Below are 25,081 nucleotides of genomic sequence, written 5' to 3'. Positions count from 1 at the left end.
TTAGAGCTGATTGTTCTAATATAATTTCCTTAGGCACCTGGTATGATTTTTCAATATGTAGATCCAAGTATTTTTCAAAAAATTTATTTCTGAAACATTTTCCTGGATTATAGTTTAAATACTAATTCTGTTTCATTTTTTATTTTTCTTCTTCATGGAATCAAATTGTACAAATGCTGTTGCTTCTTTGCCTTACCTCCTATTCTATTACAGCAGGTTCCTGAATAACATCATTTCATTCAACATCATTTTGTAATGATATTGGTGAGAAAAAACAAAAATTGATTCCTGGCCAGGGCCACTGTCTGTGTGGAGTTTGCCTCTTCTCCCCATGTCTGCATGGGTTTTCTCTGGGGACTCTGGTTTCTTCTCACATCAAAAGATGTCCACACTAGGTTAATGGATGTGTCTAAATTGTCCCAGTATGAATGAGTGCGGGTGTATGTGTGAGTATGCCCTGCGATGGAAGGGTGTTATATCCAGGGTGGGTTCCTGCCTTGCACCCTGAGCTGTCAGGATGGGCTCTGGCCACCATCGAGCCTGAACTGTAATCAGCAGGTTAGAAAATTATCTTACTTATTTTTAATATTTCTTAAATGTATGTATAGCTCACATTTCAGTATTTATTATCAGGAGTGTTTTGGGTCTTTATTTAAATAAAGTTTGGTGATGTTTTTGTGACCAGAAATATGTCATTGGAACTTCACTCTGTTTATATTAATTAGCCTATGGTAAATTGGTTATGTTATATGTCATTTCACTTACAGTCACAGTTTCCAAGAAACTATTGATGATATTGAGGATTTCCTGTAGTTTCTCCCTGACAATTTTTTTTTTTTTTTAACTTTTTGCTTTATCTCCCTTTCATGCCCTAGTTCTCTGCCGTTTTCAGTGCCTTTTATTAAATTTAATTTTAGGTTTATTCTCATTTGTAGTTTCTTTTTCTTTTTTTCCCTGAGTTCAGTGAACTCCTTTCCTTCCTTTTTTCCCTGCCCCCAACGCCTCTCCCGTTCCTCTTAGTTTTTTTGTCTAATTCAGAGTGAGTTTCCATGTACCCAGTTGTTAATTCTGCTTGGAGTATCATTGCAGTATTCTTCTACTTCATGGTTGTTTGGGGGTGGGGGGAGAATTTTTCTCAATTCATGTTTGTTTGTTTTCATTTTCTGTTTTTATGAAGTAATTCTGTGTGGAAGAGTTCATCTTTTTCCCATTTATTTTTGTAGTATTGTGATGCATTCTGTGAGATTCTGGTTCAGTGTAGCCTTCAGTATAGCCAAGTTTAGGCATTTGTTAGTGTAAGTATAGATACAGAGACCAATTGAATAAAATGGCAAATTCAGAAATAAACCTTTCCACATGGCCAATTGATTTTTGACAAAAATGCTAAGGTGATTCAATGGGGGAAAGGAACTTTTCAACAAATGGTGCTAGGAAAATTGGATTTCCATGTATAAAATAATGAACTTAGATGCTTGTATCACATCATATATAAAAGTTAATTCGAAATGGACTTAAATGTAAGAGCTAAAACTATAAAACTTCTAGAAGAAAATTTTGAGTCCTTAGGTTAGAAAAAGATTTTTTATGTACAACACAAAAAGCACAATCTAAGAAAAGAAAAAAGCTAGATTGGGCTGCAACAAAATAAATTTTTGTACTTCAGAAGGTACTGTTAGGAAAATGCAAGACACAGACTGGGAGCAGATACGTATTTACAAGCTGTATATCTGATAAAGGACTTATATTCAGAATATATAAAGAAAGATGATATAGGAACATTTGTGACAACATGGATGGATCTCGAGAGAGTAATGCTGAGCGAAATAAGTCAGACAGAAAAAGCAGAGAACCATGTGATTTCACTGATATGTGGTATATAAACCAAAAACAACAAAAGAACAAGACAAACAAATGAGAAACAGAAACTCATAGACACAGACAATAGTTTAGTGGTTGCCAGAGGGTTAGGGGGTTGGGGGGAGATGAGGGTAAGGGGGATCGAATATATGGTGATGGAAGGAGAACTGACTCTGGGTGATGAACACACAATGGGATTTATAGATGATGTAATACAGAATTGTACACCTGAAATCTATGTAATTTTACTAACAATTGTCACCCCAATAAATTTAATAAAATAAAATTTAAAAAAAATATCAAAGAAAGATTTTAGTTCAATAATAAGACAACCCAATTAAAAAAATGGTCAAAAGTTTTGAATAAATATTTTTCCAAAAAAGATATACTAATGGCTACTAATCACATAAAAATGGTCAACATCATTAGTCAGAGAAAAGCAAATTAAAATCATAATGAGATCCATTCTATACCTGCTAGAATGGTTACAATAAAAAAGAGGACAATACCAAGCATAGGTGAGGATGTGGAGAAACTGGACCCTCAGACATTGTACATTGTTGGTAGGTATGTAAAATGTTATAGTCACTTTGGAAAAACAATTTGGCAGTTTCTTAATACTAACAGTATGAATTTGCAATATGATCCAACAATTCTATCTACCCAAGGAAAATGAAACATATCTTCACTCGAAGACTTACATGTGAATATTTATAGCAACATTCTTCATAATAGCCCAAACCTGGAAGTAATTCAAATATCCATCAGCTGGTTAATGGATATACAAAATGTGGTATATTTATATAGCATCCATACTGTTCATCAATTAAAAGGGAATTAACTACATGGTATGACATGTGTGAACCTCAAAAACATAATGCTAAGCAAAAGAAACCTGACACAAAAGTCAACATAAGTGTGACTCCATTTATATGAAATCTCCAGACTGTATGACTTCATGTATATAAAATTTCTCTAAAGACAGAAAACAGACTAGAGATTGGCTCGGGCTGGAGGTGGGAGGGGAATTGACTGTAAACTGGCACAAGGGAACTATTTAGGGTGATGGAAATATTCTAAAACCGCATTGTGGTGGTAGCTGCAAATTTTATAAATTTACCAAACATCATTGAATTGTATACTTACAATGGGTGAATTTCATGGCACATGTAAATTATACTTCACTAAAATTGTTTTTAAAAAAGTAAATAGAGGAAGGACTGCCAGGTAACTGAAGGATAATAGTGACTGCCTTCCTTTTCACCTCCCAATACTTCCTCTATAAACAATACACAACAGAATAAAGGGAGAAAAGAAACTACATGGAAACCACACTTCTGGCATGACTTAAAGACAGAACGTCTAAATTTCAAAATAATTGTAAATAGAATGGAGAAAAACACCAAATCCCAGTGTATGATCTCTCCAAGTCCTGGTATTTTTGTATTTTTGTAGGTCAGAGCATGAACTGCACTAAAGGGGTTTAACATTAAAAGTATCAAATAGTTTGAAAGGGAAGATTTTGAGCTCCTGGCGTGGGGAGCTGGGTGGTGACCAAAAAGGCAGCAAAGGAAAGGCACCTTTTGGCAACTGGGTATGAAGGAGGGAAGAAGCATCAGGGGAAATTTTAGGGTTGTGCAAGACAAAAGAGAGCAAAAAAATGAGGTCGTACAACTCCATCAGAAATGTGTGGAGTTTAATAGACCCTCTTTGGTTCTCTCATTTCCAGGATTGCCCTGTTAAATTTCTGTCTAGTCTGCCATTTTGTTACTTGACCCAGTAAGCAGGTTAGAACTGTGGCTTTTCCTGTTCATGTCCTTTCAAGTTTGTTGCTTTTACTGATGGTGAGTTTGCTATTTTTATTGACAATGCTGCTGAGTGGGGTTTTTCCACGCTTAGGCTCCAAATCAAGTCAGCTGTTGGTTTTCACAGCTTGTCCTACCCTAGTGAAACTACAAGATTGAACTAGCTTGGGGATGGTGGGAGGATGGGAGGAATCCCAGAACATCACAGATTCCCATATGTCATCTACTTCATATATTATATGATATATCGTATCATACCATATTCATATACATTGCATATGATATATATGAAAAATGTGGCCTCATCATGATTCATTGCATATAGTTGGGATCTTCAAGAGCAGGTATGTAAACTACAGACCAAGGACCAAAACCTGCCCACTGCCTGTTTTGTAAATAAAGTTTTTTTATAACACAGCCACTTTCATTCATTTATATATTGTTTGTAGCTACTTTCATACTACAACAGCAGAGTTGAGTAGTTGTGAGAGTCCGTATGGCCCACAAAGCATAGTATCTGGCCTTTTACACAAAAAGTTGCTGACCTTTGCTTTACAATATTATCATCATCATAATGAACATTATAATTATCATTATAAATAACACTGTTACTTTGTCTAGTGTTTTTAATTTCACATTTATCCTTATGTGGTAAGCTGGATATTAAATTATCATTTATCAGACTTCAAAAACTAATGGCAAGCTTGCATAGGTATGAACATATAAATTATAATTTAAACTAAACATGCTAAAAATTAGTATTTTAATAATGTAATAATCTTAAAATGTCACAACAGAATACAAATAGAATTCAATACATTATAGTAATTTCATTTTGGCCTGGAATAACATTCATTATAACAATATTCTGTTTACATTTAATTCTACTTCTATCGTGCCTGCTCTTGCATGATCAAACTACGGCAAAGTCTTAGTCATGAGAAAATGCACATTTTTTCCCTTGACATTTTGAAATATCCTTGCTTAACTATTAGTTTGCATTTAAATGAGGAATACTTAAATTGTTTAATACTAAATACTTTTCCTTTATGGATCAATTTTCTTAGTTGAACATATTTTACCTGTTAGAAGAGACATTCAATGTTCTTTGTTGAATAATATGTCTATGGATTGAAGAAAAGTTATCTGGAAATGTGTCTTCTCGGTGAGGTGTTAAAGATAGGCCAACAAAAGCTTCATTTAACATATCCCCTCTGTCCAAAGGCCCCAGGAGTTCTGTTAAAAAATGATTAAGATCTGAATCAAATACAAATACAATTTCTGATAAATCCTTTATAAGTATGATTACAGAAAAACTTATACATACCGTGTTTCCCCGAAAATAAGACCTAGCCAGACAATCAGCTCTAATGCGTCTTTTGGAGCAAAAATTAATATAAGACCCGGTATTATATATGTTATATATATTATATTATATTATACATATTATATATTATATTTTATATATTATATATATTATGTTATGTTATTCCTGGTCTTATAGTAAAATAAGACTGGGTCTTATATTAATTTTTGTTCCAAAAGACGCATTAGAGCTGATTGTCCGGCTAGGTCTTATTTTTGGGGAAACATGGTATTTGTGATCTTGTAGAAGTCATGTAATCTCTCAGCTTCTGTTCCCTCATTTATTCAATAAAAGTGATAAATTAGATCATTCCTAAAATATTATCTCACTCCTAAGTCCACAAAGTAGACAGAAAAAGGAGGGAAGAGATAAGGTGAGTGAATAAAAATGTAAAGACTAAATGATTTTGAGACTCCTGGTTGCTAAGTAGGAAAGACAGACTAATAATTGCTATCTTTATTGAGTTAGGCCCTTTATATATATTATCTCTAATTCTCATAATGACCCTGTAAGTTATGTATCATTGTCCCATTTGCAGATACAGAAACTGAGGGTCAAAGAGGTTAATTGGCTTGCTCTAACCAGTATCTATTAAGCCTAGCAGAACATTTGGTCCTGTCTAAAACATCCACTGAGGCATCTGGTTCATGCCAAAAGGTCCTTAATATTTGGTCCTGTCCAAAACATCCATTGAGACATTTGGTGCACACCAAATGGTCCTTGATATTTGGTCCTGTCCAAAATGTCCATTGACACATTTGGTACATGGTTTGTTAAATGATGTAAACATTTAACTTTGTTAAAATTTTAAGTTATTTTTATTGTAATTCATGATGAAATTTGGATTTCACATTTATTCTTGTTCTTCCTTGTAATGAAGTTTGGCAGGTTACTCTTAAGTCAATGAGTAATTGCTCCCAAGTATATCTTAACCTGATTATTGGCTTTATATGTATTGTATCTGTTAATAATTTTGGTTACATGAATTTGATTTTGTCAGTATCATTGTGAAATTGGTCACTATATTTGAGTATGACCACCAAGAACCTGGATGATAACTTGTTCACTGATTTGCCATTTGTCTTTTAAAACTTCAATAAATCTCCAAATTGAAGGATGATACACTACCATTAGCTTTTGAAGTTTGCTATGCAAGCCTTCCATTGTGTTGTTCATCCTGTAGTGGCTGTTCAGTACTAATCTATAAACATTCTAAATTTCTGGTGGAAATCTTGGAGCTTCTGATCTTCTTCCTCTGCCATGCCTTCCATAGACATACACTCTGAACATAATCCATTAGATCATCTGAATTTTCTTCTGCTTTCTCCATAGTGTACTCAAGTTTCGTTTGGCACAAACAGAAGTCCAAACAACATGGATGCACACTTATGGGTGTTAAGTTTCCGTTGTTATATACTCATGTTAGACTCAAGGAGGATAGTTTTCACCAGTGACTGTGAAAAGTGAAACAAACCTTCTTTTACTTGTGCATTTGGTAGAAGTAGTTGACTTGCACTTATATTTGCAGTCTTGAAATCCATGATGTACAATGAAGGGTTAATCTTAAGATTCCTTTACCATGCAAATGCAAGTACTCTCATGTCTATATCTATATTCATATACATATATAGATGTAGATGTGTCTTCTCTCCTTTTCATTGTTAGTGCATAAGTCAATGGCACAGTACAACCTAGCGTTACACCATGCACAGCAAATAACTGAGTGAACTGTGCTGGTGCGGTCTTGAAGGTGCCATCACTGAATAAATAATGTGGTGCTGGCACTTAAATATCAAATACTGTCATATGTTGTGCGAGTAAGAGTTCTTTCACCATATTGAGCACTGGAATCATGCAGAAGTAATGGTTCTTCACCTCTGGTCACTTTCTACTCCACTGGAATTGAAGTCCATGCAGTGAAGTTGGGTTTGAAGGTCAATGTCTGTTTGGAATTCTATTTACTTGCCTCTTTAATCCTTTTCATTCTGGTAGCAATAGCAGGAACTTTTCATCATGAATATCACAGATAGTTCTTTGAAGTACTTGCAATGGTGTTGCATTTGGTTCTTTCTCCATGTCTTTTTAAACTACTCAGTGTTTTCATGACTTCCCCTTCAACACTGATGTTTTCCTGTCCCATCTTGAATGACTGTAATTTTATCTACATCCTGACTAGTTGTACATTGTACACTACAGATTCCCCTCTCTTCATAGTGTCAGTACCTTTTACTCCTCTCTCTGTTAAAGGAATGAAAATGATAACAAAAACCATTGGAATGTAGCATTGGCTTTTCCTTTTGTGAGTATAATATTTCTGCCATGTTCTGCCATAATTTTCAAATACAGCTGCTATATTTTGCTGAGCAAAAGAAGAGGGGTTGTTTTTCTTCTTTTGTAGCCATCTGACCAATAGTTGGTGATTTATTGGTAGGGGAAACCTTACTAATGTCTTATGGATTTGACACCCAATTAGGCAGGGCTGGATCAGCCAGTAGGTAGGCACCAGCCAAGGCTGTTTGGTCCACGCCAACTGGCAGGTAAGTGGAAGTCACATCCACTAAAACCTCTCCAACAACATGCAGCAGGTGCTTCTTGCAGGCTACTGTGATTGTACCTCTGTAGGACATCGATTCATGGGAAACATCATCAATTAATCCTGGGCTATGGGATAGTGGTAGGGGACTTAATTAGATGCCGAGTATGTCCTCATGGTGGCTATTATGACTGATGGCTACATGGTCGGAGAGCCACACCCATTCTCACTCATCCTAAACAAGTGAGATGCTCTATAAAGTGTTTACATCAACACGTTCACCGCCATTTTACATAGCAGCTTGACCAAGCTCCTCCTTTCAAATGCCACCATTACTGAATGACCCAGCCACATCCAACCAAATGCCCAGTGACATATTAGCGCACCATGCATTGAGATCTCATCCTCAACTTGTCATCTTCTGTGCATTTCTCTAATTGTAGGTCTTCAATATGCACAGTTAATATAATTCCTGCTTTTCTGCAATATTTGAACCCAGACCCAGCTACCTAACCCCATGTGCCATTTATACCAGCTCAGAAGGGTTATTATTGGCAATAAAGCCACCACACAATTATTGGATCAATAAAGCATGATAGTTTTTATATACTAATCATGTAAACTAAAAGCATTAATAAACTTTATGAGCTGCTTGAATCCAGAGATATTTTGTGAGTGTGGATGTTTTTGACAAGACTAAATATCAAGGACCATTTGGCACGGACTAAACATGCTCATGGATGTTTTTGATAGGAAAGGATTTCAAGGACCTTTTGGACCAAATATCTCCATGGCCATTTTGACAGGACCAGATATCAAGGACCTTGTGGCATGGATCACAATTCTCAATGGACATTTTGGACACGACCAAATGTCTGCTAATCTTCATTAAGTAGCAAAAGAATTAAGGTTCATACCTGCTATGTCTGGCTCAAAGCCAGCACCCTTCCATTTCTTCAAATCGCCCGAATTAAAAGAAGAGAAGTGAGCTAAGAGAACTTATTGCTGTTGTACATTTGTCTTCTGAAATAAATGGCTCTATTTCCCTGGTGATCTTATACATTATTCTTTAAACCTAGCTATTCTTTTGCTGGCTTTGTGCCTTCTAAGGAGATATCCTTCCAGTCTAAAATTTCCAAAGGATTTTCAGGGTAAAACACATTTCAAGATATGCAATCACATGGAAGAATGAAAATCTTTCATAATATTGTTTGTTAAACTGACAGCTCTACTTAACAGAAGCCATTAAAATATTTACAAAGTAGCAGCTGCTCTTGTAAAAATACATGGCTTTTGGAGGCATAAAAATAAACAAGTTGATAAGTACAAGATAAGCCATTTGTCGGCTTCTTTGTGTACACTGCACAATATATAGAAAATTCTGATATTTACAGAGCAATTATAATATAAAGCCTTTTAAGTTAAAAGGACACAGACTTAGTAAGAACTGTTTACAAGAATTCTCCATGCTGATCTTTTAAACAATTTAGGAAGCCCCCAAACATAATCCTTTAAGAAGTATTAGGTTTTGGTCCTATTTTTTTTTTTTTAAATAGACTTTATTCTTGAACGTAATTTTACATTTTATATATACATACATATGTACACACACACACACACACACACACACACACAATTCTCTCCCTATTGCACTCAACTGAGTTCTCTATTGAACTAGAATTTCAGCCAGTGGTCTTATGAAAATAATTATAATTCATAGGAAGTAGACCGAGAGAACATAAATGTTTAAAGGTAACTGAAGATTTGCATTTTTATGCCTTAATCTACTAAATTAACATTTCATCTATAAACTGAATGATTGGTTTTGTCTTTTTAAAAACAACCCCTTTTAACAAACAGACATTAATTATTAAAAATCTATAATGTTGGTAATTTTTATTAGTTTTCTCAAAAGACAGCAATGATATGCAATTTTTACAACTCTAGATTATTTATGGAGAGAGGAAAAATATAAGAAAGTGGCTTTTGGCAAAATCTTGACAGTCACAGGGAAGAGTGATATTAGTTATGCTCCTGTGGTATGAGCTTGCTAATTTTATTGAATGACTTCTGCTTACTGGTAAGAGTATTAGACTAAACGGAAAATCTCTGGAAGTGATTTTTTTTTTTAAACTTTTGCTTATTTTAAGTGTGTTTTCCCAGGACCCATCAGCTCCAAGTCAAGTAGTTGTTTCAATCTAGTTGTGGAGGGTGCAGCTTGCACTGGCCCATGTGGGGATAGAACTGGCAATCCTGGTGTTACAAACATCGCGTTCTAAACAACTGAGCTAACCGGCCACCCCTGGTAGTGATTTTTAAATCTTTGATATATTAAGAGCTTTATAAAACTACATATTATAATTTCATTATTAAATATTCATGTAAGTTAAGGAATTATTCCAAAATCTATAAAAATATTTTGTGAATAGTTTTCCCTCCCTTGAAGTTCTTTTTCTTTTTATCCCTCCATATATAATACTTTCCATGCTGTTTTTAAGGAAAATAACATTTTTTCTTTTAGAGCTGCTATAAGGCATGAGACTAAGATGATAATGGGAGAAAGTAATGGGATGTTCAGTAAGTATCAACAACTTATAATAAGTAAGAAAGAGCAGGAAACAAGAGCCAAAAAGGTTAAAAGAGTTGAGCATCGACAACTTATCTTTTAGGGTTAACGTTACGAGGTCCTACACGGTTACTCTCAGCTATTTCGAAGTGTTAATCTGATCTGTATGAAAAGTCGTGCCCTCCAGTGTAAGAAATACAGAATATATTGTGTTGAATAGTTCTGTTTTCATTAAAAAATATGTAAGCACAAACAGGAAAAATATGCACATGATTAATAATAATGTGTTATCATAGTACTTTATGAATGAAAGTTTGTCTTTAACATTGGGTTTTTCCTTGTCATTTTTTGAGACCTTTGATATATATGTACCTCAGTGGAAATAAATAATGACAACTCATTCTTTGGGGAGATGTAAATACAGTTGACCTTTGAACAGCTCAAGTTTGAATTGCATGCGTCCACTTATATGTGGATTTTTTTTCCAATAAATATTAATTGGCCCTCTGTATCCATGGGTTTTGCATGGAAGATTCAACCAACCGCACTCAAAACAATTATTTTCTATCCATGGTTGGGAATTGGCAGAAGTGGAGGGCTGACTATATGCATTGTTCTATGCCATTTAATATAAGGCACTTGAGCATCTGTGGATTTTGGTATCCACGTGGATCCTGGAACCAATTCCCTGCACATACCAATGGCTGACTGGACTTAAGTTTTTGGGGAGTCAAAAGTTATATGTAGATTTTCAATTGTGTGGGAGGTCAGCACGCCTAAACTCCACATTGACCAAGGGGTCAACTGTACATCATACTTTTCTTTTTATTTTTTTGACCAGGTGCTTTGGGTTAGATTTCTAGAAGTGGGATTTCTGGGTCAAAGGTTAACTTTATAGTTTTATTAGATATTGGCAAATTCTCTTATATAGGCTTTATTTTATTTTGTACTCCCACTGGCAGTGTATGAGAATGTAGGTGTCCCGAGAGCCTTGCCATGAGAATATGTTATCAGATTTTGGGCACCTAACAGGTGGAAAATATCTCAAGGTAGTTTTAATTTGCTATGAACTCGCTTAGTCCATTTTCCTTTAAGACTGTGCATCTTTTTCTTCTCTAGTTTTAGAAGCTCTTTATCTTAGATATATTAAATTTTATTCATGTAAGTTGCAAATATATTGCCATTCGTCATATCTGAAATATTTTGTTTTTTTTTCTTGCCTGTAAAATTTTTAAATTTTAGGTTATTACATTTATACTTTTTCCCCTTTTTACTTCTGGATTTTGAAACATGGTGTGTTGATTGTCTATTGCTGCCATACGAATTAACACAAATTTAGCAGCTTAAATCAACACCCACCTATTATCTCACTGTTCTGTGTGTCAGAAGTGCAAGTACAGTGCAGCTTGGTTGGGCCCCTTGCTCAGGGCTTTACAAGGTTGAAATCATGTCGTTGGCTGGGCTGGGCTGGAGGGTCTGTGAGGAAGATTCTTTTTCCAAGCTCATTCAAGTTGCTGACTGAATTCATTTTTTTGAGGTTATAGCACTGATGCTAGTCTGATAAATTGTAGGTTTCTTAGAAATTATCCATTTAACTAAGTCTTCACATTTATTTGCAGTTATAGAAAATAACCTCTCATACTTTAAATTCGTTCTGTTTTGATCACAATTCCCTACTTGTCATGTCTAATTTTGTATATTTGTGCTATCTTCCTTTTCCCCTTGATTAGGTTAGCTAGTGATTTGTTCAGGTAGATTATTTTTTACAAATGATCAAATTTTGGATTTAGGAAATGACATCATAGAAATGGTGGTGTGAGGTGAGCCTCTTGAAATCACCCCTGGAATTTACAACAAATTGAACAACTATAACTCCACAAAGGACTCCCTGTGGAGCAGACAGACAAGACTAAGAAATGCGCAACTGAAATCATCTAAAGCTGGTCAAATTGGGTGAGCGGGGGAGGAGGAAGCAGGAAATGTGGAGACTGCGGACCATGGGGGAGCAGAATGCAGACCTAGATCGGTGCTCTGAGCTCGCTGCATCCCGGAACTACCGCAGCTGTGGGAGAGGGAAGAACTTGGACTGCTAGGGCTCCGCTTATGGCCCACAGTCCCGCCTGAGGATCAGCATATAATACAGCTGAACCCAACACTCATGGCAGAGACCTGGGAGCAAAGACTGAAGGAAGAAGGGTGAAAACAGCAGTTTAAGCCCTCACTGCAGAGCAGAGAACAGAAGGCTTGGGCATGGAGCCTAGCTGCCCCCTCCTACCATCCCAGAGCTCGCCCTACTCCCACCTGCCTGGTGCTAGAAGCGGAACAGTAGCAGTGTCAGATCAAAAGAACAGAATATTTGCAGTTCTGAGAACTGTGGCCCGCAGCCACAGACTCAGCCCAACTAGTTCCGGTAAAGGGGAGGGAGCCCCGGGGGCTGTGCTGGTGGTCACTGCCATTGCTCACAGCCACCTCTCACAGCCCACCCCACCCTCACCCCCACCTATCTGGGTGGATCCCTGCAGGGGTAAACAGAGTTGCTGAAACACACAGGCCCTGAATCTGGTGCAGGAAGACATTCAGAACTTCAGAAGCTTTCCACATTCCCCAACAGAGGTGGTGCCCTGAGTCCCAGGAAACCTGCTCACACAGGAGAAGCCCACTTTCCAGGGAATCCCCCCATTGTGTGAGAAGCCGGAACAGTGCAGAGAAAATACAACACTATAGCATGAAAGAGATTTAAGGCTGCAGTTGGAAAGAAAATAAACATTCTACCAACACCTACTGGAAAGCAAAGGAAAGATGTCTTCCTACCAACCTGTTGCAGAAGCCACTCCTGTAGATGCCTAGGAAGAGAAATAATTCACTAATTGCCATGAATACCAAGGTAACAAGGCAGCTCAGAAAGAAAATGAAAAGTCTCCAGAAAATGAACTTAAAGACATGGAAATATGTGATTTAAGTGACAGAGAATTGAAGACTGCAGTTCTGAAAAAACTCAATGAGATGCAAGAAAGCAGAGACAGGCAGTTTAATGGACTCAGAAACACAATCTAAGAACAACATGAACATTTTACCAAAGACGTTGAAATTTTAAAAAAGAACCAAATAGAATTTCTGGAGATTAAGAACTCAATAAAAGAAATGAAGAATGAAATAGCCAGCTTAGGTAATAGAGCTGACTAGATGGAGGGGAGAATCAGTGACAGTGAAGATAGAAATCTGGAAATGACACAGATAGAAGAAGAGAGAGACTTGAGAGTTCAAAGAAATGAAAGAACTCTACAAGAACTTTCTGACTCCATCAGAAAGAGCAATATAAGAATAATGGGCATACCAGAAGGAGAAAGGGAGAAGGGAACAGAGAATATATTCAAACAAATAGTCGATGAGAACTTCCCAAACTTGTGGAAAGAACTGGATCCTCGAATCCAAGAAGCAAATAGAACACCTAATTATCTCAATCCCAACAGGCCTTCTCCAAGGCACATTTTATTGAAGCTGTCAAAAATTAACAACAAAGAAAGAATCCTCAAGGCAGCCAGGGAAAAGAAGACGGTAACCTACAAAGGAAAGCCTGTTGGGTTACTACCATCAGATTTTTTCAGCAGAAACTCTACAAGCGAGGAGGGAGTGGAATCAAATATTTCAAACTATTGAAAGAGAGAAATTATGAGCCACAAATACTATATCCAGCAAAGATATCCTTTAGATATGAAGGAGCAATAAAGACCTTTCCAGACATACAGAAGCTGAGGGAATTTTCTAACACATGACCTGCACTACAAGAAATACTGAAGGAGGCTATCTGACCAGCATGAATAGGGATAATTTGTGACAACAAAAACATAAAAAGGGGGAGAATAAAGGTCAGAAATTGCATAAGGGAATGGAGAAAGTAAGCATGTTGAAGAAAATGGAATACTCTATGAAACTTTCTTTTACATAAACTTAATGATAACCACTCAAAAAAAAATCCAGAATAGAAATATATAACATAATAAAAGAAGAAACAGAGAGAAAAATCATAGAATACCACCACACTGAAATAATAGGCAGCAACAAAAAGGCAAAGAAACAATGGAGACACAGTCCTACAAGAAAACCAAAGATAGAATGATAGGAAATCCTAATATATCAATAATCACCCTAAATGTGAATGAACTGAACTCACCAATAAAAAGGCATAGAGTAGCAGATTGGATCAAAAAACTAAACCCAACCATATGCTGCCTCCAAGAGACACATCTCAGCTACAAGAACAAATATAGACTCAAAGTGAAAGGGTGGAAACTGACACTCCAAATAAATGGTATCCAGAGAAAAGCAAGTGTAACCATACTGATATCAGATGAAACAAACTTCGGGATAAAAAAGGTAATAAGAGACAAAGATGGACATTTCATAATGATAAAGGGAACTATACAACAAGAAGACATAATCATCATCAGTATTTATGCCCCCAATCACAGAGCATCGAAATATACCAAGCAACTACTAACAGAACTAAAGGGAAAAATTGACCCAAACACAATTATAGTAGGGAACCTAAATACATCATTGAAAGCTATGGATAGATCATCCAAATAGAAAATAAATAAAGAAATATCAACCCTAAATGACACATTAGGTGAAATGGACATAACTGACATTTATGGAGCATTTCATCCTAGAACATTAGACTATACATTCTTTTCTAGTGTACATGGAACATTCTCAAGGATAGATCATATATTGGGACATAAAACTAGCCTCAGCAAATTTGAGAAGATTGAAATCATACCAAGCATATTCTCTGATCACAAGGCTTTGAAGTTGGATATCAACTGCAAAAAGAAAGCAGGAAAAAACTACAAATATGTTGAGATCAAACAATATACTTTTAAAGAACAACTGGGTCAAAGAAGAAATAGGAGAGATAAAAAGATACAGAGAAACAAATGACAATGAAAATATATCCTACCAAAATTTTTGGGATGCAGCAAAAGCAGTTTTAAGAGGGAAATTTATATCATTACAGTCCTATCTCAAGAAACAAGAAAAATCCCAGATAAATAACCTCACATTACACCTTAAAGAGCTAGAAAAAGAAGAACAAATGAAACCCAAAGTCAGCAGAAGGAAGGAAATAATAAAAATCAGAGCAGAACTAAATGAAATAGAGAACAAAAAGACAATAGAATTAATGCAACAAAGAGCTGGTTCTTTGAAAAGATTAATAAAATTGGCAAACACTTGGCTAGACTCACTAAGATAAAAAGAGAAAAGACACAAATAAACAAAACCAGAAATGAAAGAGGGGAAGTTATCACAGATACCACAGAAATACTAAGGATCATCCAAGAATACTATGAAGGATTATATGCCACCAAATTCAATAACCTAGAAGAAATGGACAAGTTCTTAGAAACACATAGCCTTCGTAGGCTGAATCACGAAGAACTGGAAAATCTAAATAGACCAATCACCAGTAAGGAAATTGAATGAATCAGTCATCCGAAACCTTCCCAAAAGCAAAAGTCCAGGGACAGATGGCTTCACTAGTGAATTCTACCAAACATTCAAAAAGGATCTAATGCCTGTCCTACTCAAACTCTTCCAAAAAACTGAAGAAGAGACAATACTCCCTAACTCATTTTATGAGGCCAACATTATCCTGATACCAAAACTTGGTATCAGGATAACACAGAAAAAAGAAAATTACAGACCAATATCTCTGATGTATACAGATGCAGAAATCCTAAACAAAATTCTAGCAAATCGAATGCAACAATGCATTAAAAAGATTATACATCAGGACCAAGTGGGGCTCATCCCAGGGGCACAAGGATGGTTCAACATACGCAAATCGATCAATGTGATACATCACATAAACAAAATAAAGGACAAAAATTATATATCAATAGATGCAGAAAAAGCATTTGACAAGATACAACATCCATTTATGATTAAAACATTTAATAAAATAGGTGTAGAAGGAAAATACCTTAACATAATAAAAGCCATATATGACAAACCCTCAGCTAATATCATAATTAATGGTGAAAAACTGAAGCCCTTTGCTCTGCATTCAGGAACATGACAGCGCTGTCCCCTATCACCTCTGTTGTTCAACATAGTATTGGGAGTCCTAGCCAGAGCAATCAGGCAAGAGAAAGAAATAAAAGGCATCCAAATTGGGAATGAAGAAGTTAAATTGTCACTTTTTGCAGATGACATGATGCTATATACAGAAAACCCTAAAGATTCCATCAGAAAGCTATCAGAAACAATAAATGAATACAGTGAGGTTGTGGGCTACAAAATCAATGTACAAAAGTCCATTGCATTCCTACCGTGTTTCCCCGAAAATAAGACCTAGCCAAACAATCAGCTCTAACGCATCTTTTGAAGCAAAAATTAACATAATACCGGGTCTTATATTTTATTAAAATGAGACCGGGTCTTATATTAATTATTGCTCCAAAAGACGCGTTAGAGCTGATGGTCTGGCTAGGTCTTATTTTCGGGGAAACACGGTATATACTAACAATGAAATCTCAGAAAAATAAAGGAAAAAACACGCAATTCCTTTTGCAATTGCAACAAAAAGAATAAAATACCAAGGAATAAACTTAACCAAGGATGTGAAAGACCTATATACTGAAAACTATAAGACATTTAAAAAGAAATTAAAGAAGACACAAAGAGATGGAGATATTCCATGTTCATGGATTGGAAGAATCAACAAAGTTAAAATGACCATATTACCCAAAGCAATATACAGATTTAATGCAATCCCTATCAAAATCCCAATGGCATTTTTAAAAGAAATAGAACAAAAAATCATCTGATTTGTTTGGAACCACAAAAGACGCCGAATAGCAAAAGCAATCTTAAAGAAAAGAGAACAATGCTGGAGGTATCACTCCCTGACTTCAGTTTGTACTATAGAGCAACAATAATTAAAACAGTATTGTATTAGCAGAAAAACAGACACACAGGCCAATGGAATAAAATTGAGAACCCAGAAATAAACCCACATAAATATGGACAGATAATTTTTGACAAAGAAGCCAAAAACATACAATGGAGAAAAAACAGCCTCTTCAATAAATGGTGCTGGGAAAATTGGAAAGCCACGTGCAAAGAGTGAACTGGACTGCTATCTCTCACCATATACCAAAATTAATTCAAAATGGATCAAAGACCTAAACATAAGACCTGAAACAATAAACTGCATAGAAGAAAACATAGGTACAAAAATTATGGACCTTGGGTTCAAAGAGCATTTTATGAATTTGACTCCAAAGGCAAGGGAAGTAAAAGCTAAAATATCAAACTATATCAAACTAAAAAGCTTCTGTACAGCAAAAGAAACTATCAACAAAATAAAGAGGCAACCAACTGAATAAGATTTTTGCAAACAGCACCTCCAATAAGGGGCTAATATTCAAAATATATAAGGAACTCAACTCAATAAGAAAAAAAACAATCCAATTAAAAAATGGGCAGAGGACTTGAAGAGACATTTCTCCAAAGAGGACATACAAATGGCCAATAGACATGAAAAAATACTCAACATCACTAATCATCAGAGAAATGCAAATAGAAACCACAATGAGCTATCACCTCACCCCAGTTAGAATGGCTATCATCTACAAGTCTAATAGTAATAAGTGTTGGAGAGGCTGTGGAGAAAAAGAAACCCTCATACACTGTTGGTGGGAATGCAGATTGGTGCAACTGCTATGGAAGGCAGTGTGGAGGTTCCTCAAAAAATTAAGAATAGAATTACCATATGACCCAGCAATCCCTCTCCTGGGTATCTACCAAAAAAAATCTGAAAACATTTATCCATAAAGACATGGATGCTCCAATGTTCACTGCAGCTTTATTTACGGTGGCCAAGACATGGAAACCGAAGTGTCCTTTGATAGATGAACGGATAAAGAAGTTGTGGTATATATACACAATGGAATACTATTCTGCCATAAGAAAAGATGAAACAGTACCATTTGCGACAACATGGATGGATCTTGAGATTATAATGCTAAGCGAAATAAATCAGACAAAGTAGAGAACCATATGGTTTCACTGATATGTGGTATCTAAAACTGAAAACAACAAAAGAACAAGACAAATGAAGAAACAAAAACTCACAGACACAGACAATAGTTTAGTGGTTACCAGAGGGTAAGGGGAGAAGAGGGTTAATGAGGGTAAAGGCGGTAAATGAGGGTAAATGGGGTTTAATATATGGTGATGGAAAGAGAACTAACTCCAGGTGGTGAACACACAATGTGATATACAGATGATGTATTACAGAATTGTAAACCTGAAGTCCATGTAACTTGACTAACAATTGTCACTACAATAAACTTTAATTTAAAAAAATTGGGTTTATTAATTCTATTGTTTGTTTTCTAGCTTAAATTTCTAGAAATTAAATGCTAGGAATTCCAGCATTAATTTCAGTTTTTATTTTTATTTAGTCTTTTCTTGTGCTTTTTTTTTTGAGGGGACAGGATTTGCTTTGTTGTTGTTTCTTAGTTTTTAATGTTTTATCTGATTATTGTGAATTTCATTTTTATAAGTATTAAATGTTATAAATTTTTCTCAGATAACTCAAAGATTTGATATATTTTATTTTCATTATTTTTATTCTCAAGAAATCTGCAATTTGACTTGATCTAAGAATTATTCAATACTATATTTTCAAGTTTCCAAGTGATAGGCCTTTTCATTTCTATTTTACTATTAATTTCTCATTTTTTTGTAAATTTGAAATAATACATAAAAGAGTATACTTTTATGTATTATTTCAAATTTACAAGTTTATTGATGTTTTCTTATGGCTAGTTTTCCTGAATATTTCCATCAGCAGTGCACGAAGGTTCCCTTTTCTCCACAACCTCACCAACATTTGTTATTTCTTGTCTTTTTGATCAGAGCCATTTTCCCAAGTGTGGGTAATATCTCATTGTGGTTTTTTTTATTTGCAGTTTCGTGATGATTTGTGTTGAGCACATTTTCATGTACCTGTTAGCCATCTGTATGTCTTCTGTGGAAAAATTTCAATTCAGATCCTCTGCCCATCTTTTCATTGGATTTTTTTTTTTATTGAGTTGTATGAGTTCTCTATTTATTTTGATTATTAATCCCTTGTCAGATATGTGATTTGCAGGTATTTTCTCCCAATGTGTAGGTTGCCTTTTCATTTTGTTGATAGTTTCCTTCACTTATTTTCGATTCTCAAGTGTTTCTTCCATTAAATTCTTTAGGTGTCATACGACATTGAGTTTTTGGTTGTGTGATCCTTCTAGTTTAACCTTCATTTCTGAAATGATTTTTTTTGCTTTTATTTCTAATTATTTTCTTAATTCTTTCATCTCTAAAAAATTCTTGCTTCTCTAATCACCTCAGTTTTTAGTTTTTCTAATACTGATTTATGTTGTTCTTTCATAACTTCTATCATTTTATTTAAGCTTATTTTAGACTATTAGGGTCAGTTTTCATCTGTTTGTGGGCAAGTCGTTCTGTAATGTTTTCACTGTTTGTAGGGAAATTCTCCTTATTCTGTTTTTTTAAAGTAACTCTGTATGAGACTTGATTGCAATCTTTTACTGTTATTCATTTTTCTGAGAAATTGGTATTTCTATACATTTAAGAGGGCAGTGTGGGCCAAGATAACTTTTGTATCTTTATAGGTCTAGAGCACATGAGTCTGTTGTGTTCACCAAGTAGTTAAAAATATGGTTTCCTACTGCCTTAGTCCATTCAGGCTGTGATATCAAAATACCACAGACTGGGTAGCTGATAAACAACAGGAATTTATTTCTTATAGTTCTGGAGGTTGGAAGTCCAAGAACAGGGTGTTAGCATGGTCATTTCCAGGAGAAGGCCCTCTTCCAGGTTATCGACTGCCGATGTCCTACTGTCCTCAGGTGTAGAAGGGGAAGAGGGATCTCTCTGGAGCCTGTTTTAATCCCATTCATGATGGCTCCACCCTGGTGATCTAATCACCTTCCAAAGGTCCCATCTCCTAGCACCATCATCTTAGGGGTTAGGATTTCAACATATTAATTTTTTGGGGGACACAAACATTCAGACCATAGCACCTATATTCTTCTAATTTCAACGTTTTTCGGTGGCACTATTGTGCCTATTATACTGAATCTGGGCTTTACTTTGTTTTTCTTCAGGTTGGGGAATTTATCTAGAAAGCATATTTTGATTTGTTAGTTTTAAGCATTTTTACGACCCAGAATCTAGACCATTTCATCATCTCCATACCTTCCCACAGTTCCACTGTATCCACAAATTATAGCCTATAGTGTCCCCTTCAGTTTCTGTTACTGTTCTGAGAAAGGCCCTGAAAAATTTTCGTTAGTAATCGAGTTCTCCATTTCTCAGGGCAATAAAAAGCCCCTTACCTTTTCTCTGCTTCTCCCATGAAATGTTTATTATTTGTGAGTGTGTGAGGCGCTGCTTTCACCATGTGTATCCATACTGAAAATCAAGATCAAGTGAGCTTTTGCTCTTCTCCCTGGGTGGTTTTTTTCCTCCCTGAGCTTGACTTAGGATACCTGCATTACCGTTTCACAGGTGTACAATACCAGTTCAAGTCCCCACCTGGCAATGTCCCTGGAGTGGGTTGTGCCTTGGTAGTGTGACTGGGTGCTTGGAGCCAGAAGCAAGAGCCCCTTGGGGCTCACCCCTTTCCTCCCCTCACTGGGTCAGTGGAAAAAGTGAGAGTGGTGCTATTTCACAGGTGGCCCACATGGCTGCCCCTCACCCCTACAAGGCAGGGACGTGGTGTGTGTGTGTGTGTGTGTGTGTGTGTGTGCGTGTGCGCGCGCACGCACGCATACTGGGAGACTCCCACTTATTATACACCTCTCCAATCTCTTCATTGTTCCAGAATAGAGTCAAGCTCAGCAAAGTCTTTTTTCCTCACTGATTCTGCCAAATCTGTTCCCTTGGCTGTGGTTTTGCTGGATACTAGGGACAGTAGGAATCTTGTTCATCCATTCATGCATGTCAGTAATAGATGACGAGGCATTTGGCTACCTTAAGGGAGTTCTAGTTACGTCCATCATTTACCTGTGTTGCATTGAATTTCTTCACTTTGATATTCAGAGCACTAGGTAGAAATCACACTGCGTCAACACCCAACTGTGGACCTTCAGTCCCATGAAGTTTTTAGTGCATTTGCAGATGTTGGTGATTTGTCCACAGCCATTTATATTTTAGGGTTCATAAGAATACGTTGTCACTAGACTTTTTTGTAGATGTTGTCCATGGATTTTGGGGTTCATATCCTACTTGCCCTTTGTTCTTAATGAGGGGTTTCAAGGAGATTCAAATACTACACTGATGCCATCTTTTCAGAATCCTCTGGCAGCACTGAATTCCATAAAACCAGGGAATAATACAAATATCCATCATTAGGATATTGGTTAAACAAATTATAATATGTCCATACAATTGAGTAATAGCTGTAAAAACAAGGGGGTCAATATATACTCATGTAGAGCTTTCCAAAATAGCTTGTTAAATTCTTTTTAAAAGCGAATTTGTAAAACAGGAAGTAATGAATGACCATATTTTGTTAAATTATGTGAAAGTTAGGGGAAAAATAGAAAAATATATAATAAGATTCCTTTTCTAGTGGGTGGAAGTATATGGAACTTTTTTCCCAAATTAAACATTTCATCAATGTTTGAATTTATAATATGTATATGTATTGCTTAACTTTTGTCATCAGAAAGAAGTATATATTTTAAAAACATAATGGTTATAACATTACATAACTTATAAAATAAACATACATATATAATTGTAAATGTAATATATATATATATATATATATATAAAGATATCTCTCTACACACACACACACACACACACACACACACACCCATATAACTGTTAACATTACTTGCCTCTGAAGAGGAAACTGGGTGACTGCAGAGTAGGCTTGAGATTAGAACTTTTTACTAGGTATAATACCTTTCCAATTCTAAATCATGTGTATATTCATTATTCAAAAAATAAATGTAATTTAAAATTTCAAAAAATACACATGCACATACATTTAAAACTCATCAAAAATAGGCAATTTAGTAAAAGGCCAAACTTAATTGCTTTTTTTCTAAAAAATTATTAGCATGGGAAATTTATATACAATAAATGGAACCAAAGATTTTATACTAAAAACTGATGTTTTCTACTAAGGACTACTACAATAATAATGTGGTCTAATGACATTGAATTGGGTTCATCCAGAAGACATAAATTTTATCTTTTCTTGTGAGATCTATCCAATTTTTTTAAAATTAAATTTTTTGGGGTAACATTGGTTGCTATATAAGTTTCAAGTGTACAATATTATAATACATCATCTGTTAATATAGCATTGTGTGCTCATCACCCAAAGTTTAGTCTCCTTCCATTACATATATTTGACCCTCTTTACCTTCACCCTACCTCTCCTCCCCTCTGGTAACCATTATACTATTGTCTGTGCCAAATAGTTTTTTTGTTTTTTTAGAAGACATGTTTTAAATGGCATAATTCCACTTATTTATTCTGGCAAGTTACTGATAGGCTTTTTACAATCTATCAAATATTTAAAAAAAGATTTGAAAAAAAAAATCTCAGTGACATGTTGTTTCTTTGAAGTGTAGAAACAAATCCACACAACAGGTATCAAAATAATCTGTTAGAACAAGAGTCACCAAACTATGGCCGGGCCAAATCCAGCCTGTTGCCTGATTTTTTGCAACGGTAAGCTAAGAATGATTTTTACATTTTTAATGGTTGGGAAAAAGTCAAAAGAATAATAATATTTTGTGGCATGTGAACATTATATGAAATTTATATTTCAGTGTTCATAAATAAAGTTTTACTGGAATCTGACTTTGATCATTCATTTATGTACTATCTATGGCTGCTTTTGCACAATAGTAGAGTTGAGTAGTTGTGACAGAAACTGTATGGCCTGCAGTGTCTAAAATATTTACCATCTGGCCATTTACAGAAAATAATTTGCCAACCTCTACTTTAGAATACTTCATTAACCTAGAAAAGCTAGGTCCATTAGAATCACCTCTCCAGGCTTTAAATCACCTCTCCAGTTTTATTGTGGTTCTGACAGAGTGATCAACAAAACAACTGGTTTGATCCTCAATTATTAGTTTTTCATTCATGACTTAGGTAAATTCTTGAGACCAACAAATAAATTAAAATATTTGAAATAGTTTTCTTTCTCCTGAATGAAAATCTTACCTCACAGCTGTTATCCTAGAGTAAAAGGGAAGACTAACATATCATTTTGTGCTGAGCCACATAATTAATGGACCAGTGCACACATTGATAGGTTTAGATGAAAAGTGACTGAAATTTGAACTGTTAGCTTTCCCTTTCTTGTTACTTCAAAACTAGTTTGGGCTTTAAACATCAACTTACAGGTGTTTATCTTTTCTTAGTTGTCACATAAATAGGCTTCCTGAGACATCGTTTTGTGGTTTGGTTCACCTCAAAAAGAAAAACCCAAGAATTCTACAATTTAATCCACAGATAAAGACTAGACTCCTATCCCTTAAGGTTGCCTCCATCCATTGACATATCCTTCATATGCATTCAGATATGAAAAATTAGAAGTGTCATTACTAAATACTAAGTTACTGAGCAATTAATTACACAGAAAGGACTTTACCTCCAAGTTTGAGCACTGACCAGAATCTGGTATTTCATGGTAAAAGGATTAAAACCTTTAATAATTTAAAAGTTAGACATCTGAATTATTACATTATTGAAATTAGACCACAAAAGTTATTTTGTTGCAAGTAAGGTTTTTGATCTGGGAACAAAGAGGGATTTTCATTGATTATATATTGTACTTTTTCTACACAATGTGAATTTTTTTGATGAGTTCATATTACTTTCATTATTAAGACTAGTTAAGATTAAGTTATTTAATATTCAGGAAAGAATACCGTGTTTCCCTGAAAATAAGACCTAGCTGGACTACCAGCTCTAATGCGTCTTTTGGAGCAAAAATTAATATAAGACATGGTCTTATTTTAATATAAGACCAGGCATAATATAAAATATAATATAATATAATGTAATGTAATGTAATGTAATATAATATAAAGACCTGGTCTTATATTACATAAGACCAGGTCTTATACTAATTTTTGCTCCAAAAGACGCATTAGAGCTGATGCCCCAGCTAGGTCTTATTTTCAGGGAAACACAGTATTTAGAGTATTATTAGAAGTCAATAAACTGTAATTTGTTTTCATACCTTATTTCAGCAAAATTGTACAGTTGTTAGAAAAGTATAATGTGAATATATATGTTTCTGCTTTTATTTTAATATTTTAATGTAAAATTAAGCATTTGCCATAAAAATATAGTATGCTTTGAAACAAGGATTTTTCTATAGTTTTTAATAAAGATATTAAAGGTCTCTTGTAAAGCTTTTGGAATTAATAGCAATATTAATTCAGTATACATATAGTTACACTAAAACACATTGTTAATATTTTAAAATATTGGTTCAAAACCTGCCAACAATTAAAAAAATTATTTTCTTTGTTCTCAATCTGAAAGTTGCTGATATAATGAAGGCTGAATTAGCTAATTGTGATGCTTAAATTTACAACTTATATTCATGCATAATGTCGTAAATTTTCTTTGCATTGCTCTTTACTATGTGGGTTTTAGGTTTTTTTCCAGATAGATGCTTTTATGAGCCAAAACATAGGAGTATTTTCTGAATTCACCTTTAGGCATTAAGACAAAAAAAGTAGCGGTATTAAAACCTGACTTGTTTAAAACATCACTGTGCTACTTTGAATGACAGTTTACAATTTACAAGTAGGGTGTGGCTAATAAAGTCACTGAAGCAGACATAAGCATAGGTTTTCCCTTATAAACACTCCTGGCCTGTCAATCACACCTCT

The 25,081-nt window shown here is 35.1% G+C and overlaps 1 protein-coding gene across 9 annotated transcripts in view; it reads right to left on the bottom strand.

Moving 5' to 3' along the window:
* WDPCP (WD repeat containing planar cell polarity effector) overlaps positions 1–25,081 on the bottom strand; it is a 307,863-nt gene that overhangs the window by 33,919 nt on the left and 248,863 nt on the right. For 8 of the 9 annotated variants that reach the window (XR_016020448.1, XM_088796122.1, XM_019717842.3 and 5 more), the window contains one exon: positions 4,745–4,898. Coding sequence is in view for 8 of the 9 variants with exons in the window: in XM_088796122.1 (XP_088652248.1) it covers positions 4,745–4,898 (154 nt within the window). In the remaining variant the exon portion in view is untranslated. Of the gene's footprint in view, positions 1–2,561; positions 2,600–4,744; positions 4,899–25,081 lie in introns of those variants that run through there. The other variant, XM_088796123.1, reaches the window with a different exon arrangement.

The sequence above is a fragment of the Rhinolophus sinicus genome, chromosome 2 (assembly GCF_057876585.1).
Source record: "Rhinolophus sinicus isolate RSI-liver-muscle chromosome 2, RSI-T2T, whole genome shotgun sequence".
In the NCBI taxonomy this organism is placed as follows: domain Eukaryota; kingdom Metazoa; phylum Chordata; class Mammalia; order Chiroptera; family Rhinolophidae; genus Rhinolophus; species Rhinolophus sinicus.
This window is presented reverse-complemented; position numbering and strand designations above follow the sequence as displayed.